An 8,956-nucleotide genomic window follows, 5' to 3' on the forward strand; every position below is an offset into this window, starting at 1 on the left:
GACAAAGGTCTTTTGGTGCAATTTCCTAATGGAACGAAACTGAACTGCTGTATTCCACACCAAGGTGTGAAGGGACAAATGCTGATGAGTCCGACACCCTCTCCAGAACAGGGGGTGTGGGCAGATATTTATTGGGGAGAACTTGAGCCTGAGACCTCACCTGGTGTCGGTGTTGTGGCATTGTTTCAGAGCTGGAGGCCCTGGTTGTCGATGCTAAGTCCTTTTGCCCCGCCAGTTGATCCCTATCATGTCACCCTATTTTACGACCGTGAAAATAATGAGGTGTATCAGGATGCGTTTAGAGAAAAGTTACAGGGAAATTCCTGGATGATTACATCACTGTGTTTGTCTGTTGGGCCTGAAGGCGTGGCTGCACAGGTCGACTTTGCTGAACAGAATGAGTGGTATGAGAGACTGTAAAGGAAATGTTGTCATTTCTGGGTCTCACCAGCTATAGTAGACATTTTATTCCTACATATTCAGAAAAGACTACGCCCCTACGTGCAATGGTGAATGAACAGGGAATGCGTGATTTGGCAGCCCGGCTAACATGGACAACTGAGGGAGAGAAAGCATTCATTGCCCTTAAACAGGCACTCACTACAGCTGCACATTTGGCAGTACCAGATTATAAAAATACTTTCTTTTTGGATGTTTCTGAAGGAGAACATACAGTAAATGGTGTTCTCTTTCAGAAAAAAGGGGGTGAAAGGAAAGTATTAATGTATGCAAGTATAATGCTGGACCCCATTGAAAACAGGCAGCCATCGTGTGTAAGGCATGTAGCAGGGGTAGCAAAACTTTTACAAAAAACAGCACATTTAGTGATGGGTTACGCTCTGACAGTTCTTACAACACATAGTGTGGTATCACTGGTCAGCTCAGCAGCATTCACCATGACCTCACTTAGGCAGACCAGGATGGACAAGATTTTAACGGCACCACACATAACATACACACATGAAGGGATCAATATGGCAGATCAGGCAGCAAAGAAGGCTGCAGGTTATAAACCAAGTTACAACTTGTTGTTGGCAGAGAAAACAGTTCACGAAAGTCTTCCAAGATACGACAGGGAAAGACTTAGTTGTGATCAAGAAGAAGCTTCTCCACATGAAAAAACAGTTTGGAAGGAAAGGGGGGCTGTGAAAGTTGAAGGAATTTGGCGGGGCCCAGACAGCAGACCTGTTCTCCCGCCCGGTCTGGTAGATGCCGTTCTGGAAGAGGCCCACGGCCTGACACACTGCGGGAAACCACGAATGATGCAGAGAATGTTCAATATGCAAACACTTTAATGTGAAATCAAAAGCAGAAGATGCAAAAAGTGTTATTAAATTTTTGATTAATCCGATACATGGTTTCCCCAAACAAATTAGGTTTGATAATACAACTCATTTTAAGAAGTAGAGAAGGCGTTAGGCGCAGGTAGAAAGAATGAATCAAACACTGAAGAGCAAAATTGGCAAGATATGTGCTCACAGTGTAATGAAATGGACACAGGCGTTTCCAATAGCCTGGATGTCAGTAAGAAGCTCTGTTAGCTCCTGAACAGGATTCACTCCCTTTGAGCTCGAGAGGGGTGTTCTCTTTCCGGGACCAGGAGCAGAAAATCCATAGACCAGCCCAGCACTTTTATGAAATATAAATCTTATTTTGTTCAACTAAAAACGATTCTCTCAGTTTTCTCCCAACAGGCAACCTCTGTAACAACAGTCAGGAAGGATCCAGGAACTCAACACACAGCTGAATGGGTTCTTCTGAGAGTCATCAAGTGAAAGTGGTCAGAGCCCAGGTGGACTGGTCCCTTTGAAGTTGTAGAGTGAACATTACATGTTAACCCTAACATACTAACACATTAACCCTAACTCTGGTATCACTGGAATCAGTGTACCCCAGCAGATAATCCACAGAGAACGCTTGGACAGATTCGGAAACACCTAAAGGAGACGGCACAATGATTACAGTTCTACTTTTGTGTGCGTTGTGGGGAAGATCTCAAGGCAACGTGGGAGAGATCTGCCTGGGTTACACAGGGGTGATTCTTGATTACATCAAAGGGAGTGATACAACATTTCAGTTTGATTTATGTGAGGTCATAGGTGGCTGTAGAGACCCTGGAAATTGGAGGAACATGGATGTTTACTTATGTCCATCAGATTTGCCAAAATGGTTATGGGCCACATTTTGGGGCAATATGTCCAGGTTGGGATTATGTTAACTGGTGGACAGGGCAGGCCTGGAGTGCCTCTCCTCCACATGGCTGGTCAAAAGAAAACTGGGAAAAAATTACATTCACTAGAGGACTTTTAGCACGGCGGAATCATAAGGGGTTGAATCCTTTATTATTCTCTATTAAAGTATGCATTATTTTCCGGAGATAATAAATAATAAAGGTGATGATAGGTTATTCATAGTGTTAGGTGTACATGTTGGAGGTCAAGATCCTAAAGGTATAATTCAAATTAATTTTAGGAATAATTCAATCCCTGTACCAACTTTGGCAACTCCAGTGGCCGATCCTAATGTAGTAGCAGTAGATTTCAGTAAATTTACTGCGGAAGATGGGGTGAAGATTGCTACAGGCTATGGGGATGTAAATATTTGGTTGGAATGGATCCATGCTACAGCAAAGGATCAAAAAATGACAAATTGTGTTGCCTGCTCTGCTGCTAGACCTACTTTATATACTGCCCCGGCCCCATTGCTTGTAGAAGCAGACCCTCAGGGATTTCATTGTATGTTAAGTTTACAGATGTATGATAATCCTGTTAATTGTTCCACTTTGTCAGCTCTTTTTCCAGTGGTCTCGAATAAGACAGCTCCTCCTACATTTGTTTCAGTCAGATCTAATTTTACCTGCTTGTCACGAACGGGAAGAAGGTTGGTAGGTGACTTGCTTTCAACATGGTGTAAGTACATGGTAAATGTCACTACATGGAGTAACGCTTCATACTTTCCAGTTCATCGAGCTGATTTGTTTTGGCACTGTGATCCACACACTCTGATGCCAGCAATCCCACCCGATTGGTCAGGAACATGTACTCTGGTTCGTCTCCTACTCCCTATCACTTTATTAAGTCCAAAGGGGGAGCAGGTGCTACCTCCAATTAGACATAGGAGAGGAACATTATTTGATCTCACACAGGGATCCCCAACATATATTGATTCAATTGGAATTCCAAGGGGAGTCCCTGATGAATATAAATTAGTGGACCAGGTATCAGCTGGATTTGAAAATTTACCTTTAATCTCTGCACTGTTTCCTATAACTCCAAATAAGAATGTGGATAGAATCAATTCTGTTCATTATAATGTGCAGCGATTGGCGAATCTCACCAGAGATGCAGTGGCTGGCTTGTCAGAACAGGTTGCAGCCACTTCTTTGATGACTGTGCAAAATAGAATGGCACTTGATATGATTTTAGCAGAAAAAGGAGGGGTTTGCACTATGTTTGGAGATCAATGTTGTACATTCATTCCTAATAATACAGCTCCAGATGGTTCTGTGACCCGGCACTGGAAGGTTTGCGGACATTGTCAGACGAAATGAAGGAGCATTCTGGTGTAACTAATCCACTAGAGAAATGGATGGATAGAATGTTTGGTAAATGGAAAGTGATCATTCTATCTGTTTTGATGTCATTAATTTCTGCAACTGCCGGCTTAATTTTGTGTGGTTGTTGTTGTATTCGTTCTCTATGTAATCGTATAATCGTAACTGCAATTGAAGGAAAGCAACCTCCTCCTTACCAGATGGCTCAAATTCGAAGGGAAACCATTCCCTTGATGGGAGTAAGTGATGGAGAGATTTAAGGGAATTGACAATAATTTGGTAGTATTGGCCTAGTTTAGGCTAGGCCAAAAGGGGGATTGAAGAGAATTATTTTATCTTGTTAGCATCTTTTATCTTATTAGCATGTGTTATACTATATGTTTTTATGTTAAAGTTAGTTTAGAAGTTAGGAATACTATATACTCTTTAGTAGGAATACACATAAGCAAGTCAGTTGACCCTTCCTTGACCTGAATACTGGTCAGACAGTTGGAGCCAGGCAGACAGGAAATGGTAGACCCCCATCGTAAAACATGACAACGTAGTTTACTGGTGTTGATAAGTTCCTTGGCAGGAATATGACTTCGGACCTGGCCATCTGGAGAAGATAATGGAGAAGAAGGACCACACCAACACCAAAGGAGGCTGGAAGAAGAAGATGGGGTCATCCAAGAAGAAGGACTGGATTGGACTGAATTAGCATCAATAATTTACATATGTCTTTCTATAAAAGACTGGGTCAAGGGATAGTTAGGTCGTCAGACTTCATGCCCTGACAATTGACTTTGTTGTTGCTATGGTTATGAACTGGCCCAGAGCTCTGTAATATTTGTATCTTGAATTGATTCTGTTTGCTACATACATCTGTTTGCTAAATACATCTGTTTGCTAAATACATTTTGAAATTGACATTTGTTTACTTGAAGTCTTCATTTAAAGAACACGCGGATTGGCAGTGACACACGAGAGGTACTGCGATCCAACAACCAACTGGCTTCGAAGAGTCACGTTTTTTTCAATGCATATGCACAAGTGAGTCTTGGATGTGTCTTTTTTTCCTGTATCCTTCCAAGGAGGCTTAAATCCCTGATTCTTGTGTTGCTGCAACGCAGCAAGCTGTGTGTGCTCCCAGCCGGACCTCCATGCTGACAAGTCGCAGACCAGACACAACCCGGGTTTATGACTTCAAAACCTACTGGAGGGTCCATTCTGGGAACTACACTACTCTACCGGAGTACTTTAAATCCAAAGGGTACTTCACAATGTCTGTGGGCAAGGTGTTTCATCCAGGTAAGGTTATTTTGAGGTGTTTTTGACTCATGCTGGGCTGGTTTTAGTTCCCTCAGCGGCGCCATCCTGATGATTCAGATCGCTGAACCATGCAGATTTGTTATGTACGTGTGTTTACTGCGTTTCTTTCACCATCCTAGATTATCAGTCTTTGTGTTGCCTATTTTCCTCTAGGTATTGCATCTAACCACACCGACGACTACCCCTACAGCTGGTCCATCCCTCCCTACCACCCAGCTTCTTTACATTTTGAAAAGCAAAAGGTGGGAGCGGCGTACATACTGTTAATGCCACTGAGCCTTTCTTTTACAGTATTAAATGGGCAGTATTTAAACAGAATTAAACAGCTTACGAATCTAACAACTCAGTTCTGTTAGCTATTTTTATCAGTGACTTGTCCTTTTTAAGATGGATTTCCTCCTGCATGATGACTTTGTGCTTCAAAGATATTGTAGAATTTCTTTTTATACAGCTACTCAAGCTTCTATGAGAATCAACTAATTGTTGTAGAAAACAGAATTTGAAATCTTAAGTGAATTTTAAGTTACTGTGGTTATTGCCTGCGTTGTGTTGTCTAAATATTGTGAATTAAAGGTGTTTGATCTTTGTTTCCAGATGTGTAAAGGAGACGATGGGCAACTCCATGCTAATTTATTGTGTGCCGTGAATGTGACGGAGCAGCCCGGAGGAACGCTCCCTGACCTGGAGAGCACGGAGGAGGCCGTCGGCCTGCTGAAGGGTCGAGTGCAAAATACCCAGCCATTCTTCTTGGCTGTGGGTTTTCACAAACCACACATTCCCTTCAGGATACCACAGGTAGAGAACATATTAACCCCTCGGATGTTGGATGGAAATACAGGTTGACTATAGCACACATTTATTGTGAATGGCAGTATTAGGTGCAGATGTCTGGCAGCTGTCTCATTGGTTATGAATAGATCAGGTACAGAATACAAAAATCCCTTGGTTTTTGATGGTGTCATGTTCCTTAGCTGACCTTTGGACCTGTCCAGCCCTGAGTCACAGCCCTGAGTGTCTTAATAGAGCTGGTACTTCTGGACACTACAGCAATTCTCTATTTTTTTCCTTAAAGACCATCTCAGACTCTGTCAAAGTGCTCAGGCATCAGTCATGGGAACCTCTTTCCCACTCCAGCCTCAAATTCTTGACGGGATTGAGTTCTTTTACAGACAGAATTAGATTATTCTCCAGGGTTTTGGTAGTGTTGCACAGTCCTGTTCCCTTCTGCCTTTACAAGCCTTTCAGGACCTGCTGATGAGCAGCATCCCCAGAGCCAGACGCTGCTGGCAACATGCTTCAGAGCTGATGTGGTGATGCTCATGTGCCGTGTGGTCCATCTAGGGTCTATTCTAGTGGCTTAAAGGCGAGAATTTAAGCTTTTATCGGAAGTGTCTTTTCTTTTTTGCAATTCTCCCATACAGACTAAAGAACCAGGCCAGTAGTTGTTGTATGCAGTTTCCTCCATCTGAGGTTGCACCATAACTCCATCGGAGTGGTCAAAGATGCCTTGGTGGCCTCCCTTGGTGGTTGCTGTTTGCTGATAGAATTGGGTCAGCTGACACATCCTGTTACATGGAGGTTTGCAGGTCTTCCATGCTGTGTTGCAGGAGTACCTCAGTCTGTATCCCATCGAGAAAATGACTCTGGCCCCTGACCCCATCGTCCCCGAACTCCTCCCTCCTGTGGCCTACAACCCCTGGACAGATGTTAGGAAGCGAGACGACGTCAAACAGCTCAACATCAGCTTCCCATATGGCCCAGTTCCTAAAGACTTTCAGGTATGCTGATGGAGGCTGGCTGAAACCTGCCGTGTCCTGTGTAATGTCCTGTCCTCTCCTCCAGCTGGGTATCCGTCAGCACTACTTTGCTGCTGTGTCTTACATGGATGCCCAAGTGGGTCGGCTGCTCGGTGCTCTTGATCAGCTGAATATGAGTAAAGACACTCTGGTGGTGTTTACCTCCGATCACGGTACAATCCTATCTGTGTGTGAGGCTCTGAACTTTGTCACCATCTGATTTTAAAATTCCTCTCCACATTCCAGGATGGTCATTAGGAGAACACGGAGAATGGGCTAAATATTCTAATTTTGAGGTGGCAACGCGCGTTCCCCTCATTTTCTACATTCCGGGTGTCACCAGTCATCCACAGGAAAACTCAACATTCCCATTTATTGACGTCTTCAACAAAAAAGCCTTTAGTTTTCAGAGTGAGTCCTGTTATTGGTGTAAATGATCTACCATAATTTAATGAACACTTGAATATGTGTAAAGAAGCGTCAAGGGTTCCTGAATCCAAGAATATGCTGTTGTTCTTCAGATGGAAGAGAGAGCCAGAACGTGGTGGAGCTGGTGGATGTGTTTCCCACTCTCACCAGCCTGGTTGGGTTTGAAGAACTTGACCCTTGCGGTGAGCTGTCTTTCAAGGTACAAAATGACCGTTTTCAGTCAATCGTAAATGGATCATGAGTATTCGGAGTTCTCGTTGCTCGGCCGTGTCTCATCTTTACTGTATGCGAGTATCTGTGCAGAGCTAAATTGTTCACGGTTAGACTCTTCTTCCATCCAGGAGAGTCTTTGTACTGAAGGAGTCGACCTGGCCCACCACATCCAAAACGAGGCGGTTGAATTGGATCGAGAACATGTTGCCTTTAGCCAGTATCCTCGACCAGCTGATTCACCCCAGGTGGGGGGGGGGGGAATAAATTGCTTTGGTTTTTTTTTTTTTTTAAATGGAGTAAGCGATGTAAACACAAGCTAATTTAGCTCTTGTAAGGAAAATATTTTGCAATTGATTTAACTGCTATTTTTAAATTGACACCTTGTGGTGTTATGTTCTATATTAGTATTGTAGAATTAGGTGACCATATGATGGCATCTGTACGAATGGTCCAAACTGGCAAAATAATTCAACATCGCTGCAAAATTGTTTGCAGGAAAACTCTGACCTTCCTGACCTTAAAGACATAAAGGTCATGGGCTATTCTGTACGCTCCTGGAATTACAGATTCACGCTGTGGCTGGGATTCAACCCAACTACATTCCAGGTTGTCGAATCGCACACGTTCCTCAGTGCACCTGGTTTTGTGCTGGATGGGTTGTTTAAGTTTAATTCTGATGCAGCCGAATACAAGTGACATCCACGCTGGCGAGCTCTACATGGTGGAAGATGACCCCGGTGAAGACCACAATGTCTACCAGCTCATATCTGACAAGATGGTAGCGAAGCTGGCCAACCTGACCGTGAGTGCAGAGAGTTTGAAGGAAATGTCCTATTTTTGCTGTGCATTAACTTGTGTTTTCTGTCAGACTGCGAGTCTGCAGCTGCAGATGAGACAACAGCTCCTCTACATCACAGCTGGGATGAAGACGAGAGGAACAGCGTGACCATGGATGGAACAAAAGGACGAGAGCAGTACAACAAGGGTTAAAGGGAAAATCGTTTGCACATTTTTGAAAAGAGAACCTGTTTTTAATAGTGAATAAGGATCATAATGGGATTTAGTTTGTTTTTGTACTGTCTTCAGACTTCAAATAAACATTTGTCTGACTCTGTCTGTTTTAAAGATGGCATCGCACTACTTTAGAGATTTACAAAGGTTAGATTTTAAATGTCAGTGTGCCAATGTGTTTGTCATGTTTTTTTTTTTTTTTTTTATGAAGGTGAATCACAAAGAGCATCAGAAATGGAAACGTCATTAGGAAACTGAGCGAAACCTTTTCAGGAGTAAATGGGGAGCCACTGATACACAGACCCTCTTACAGAATTGCTTTGCAGGTGTGGGCCACAGGATACTTCAGTCTCAGCCTTCCTGGCTGATTCGTGGCTAGTTTAGATCTCAAAGCTGGTGGCAGCATTAATGGATTAATGGATCTACGACCCCCCATTAATCCTACAAAATTACCCAAACATTCCCTCCAGGATGTTGGTGTTTTACGGTTGGAGAAAACTCAGTTTTAGATATGCTTATGGAAAAGTTCTACACTATGGGGTTCTAAGATGGTTCCAAATCTAATAGTCTTAAGGATAAATACTTAGAAATTTAATTAGACAAAATGTTTCGACCACTGAGGCAGCTCATGTCAGCTTTTAAA

At 43.1% G+C, this 8,956-nt stretch overlaps 1 protein-coding gene across 1 annotated transcript; it reads left to right on the forward strand.

Moving 5' to 3' along the window:
* The first annotated feature begins 4,461 nt into the window (after nt 1-4,461).
* Nucleotides 4,462-8,260, forward strand: LOC115252486 (iduronate 2-sulfatase-like). Its single transcript, XM_029847787.1, has 12 exons — nt 4,462-4,585; nt 4,666-4,843; nt 5,018-5,106; nt 5,459-5,659; nt 6,472-6,642; nt 6,707-6,833; nt 6,907-7,071; nt 7,182-7,288; nt 7,431-7,547; nt 7,798-7,908; nt 7,985-8,104; nt 8,171-8,260. The coding sequence occupies exons 2-12, from the start codon at nt 4,696-4,698 to the stop codon at nt 8,246-8,248; spliced, it is 1,434 nt and encodes a 477-aa protein (XP_029703647.1). The 5' UTR covers nt 4,462-4,585; nt 4,666-4,695; the 3' UTR covers nt 8,249-8,260.
* The last annotated feature ends 696 nt before the right edge of the window (nt 8,261-8,956 follow it).

This window comes from Takifugu rubripes, chromosome 14 (genome assembly GCF_901000725.2).
Source record: "Takifugu rubripes chromosome 14, fTakRub1.2, whole genome shotgun sequence".
In the NCBI taxonomy this organism is placed as follows: Eukaryota; Metazoa; Chordata; class Actinopteri; order Tetraodontiformes; family Tetraodontidae; genus Takifugu; species Takifugu rubripes.

Excerpts from the sequence above, each read along its gene's own strand:
- LOC115252486 (XM_029847787.1), top strand. The coding sequence starts at position 4,696 with ATGCTGACAAGTCGCAGACCAGACACAACCCGGGTTTATGACTTCAAA. Across the intron at positions 6,834-6,906 it reads GGTGTTTACCTCCGATCACG|GATGGTCATTAGGAGAACAC; the intron begins GTACAATCCTAT and ends TCCACATTCCAG. Across the intron at positions 7,548-7,797 it reads GACCAGCTGATTCACCCCAG|GAAAACTCTGACCTTCCTGA; the intron begins GTGGGGGGGGGG and ends AATTGTTTGCAG.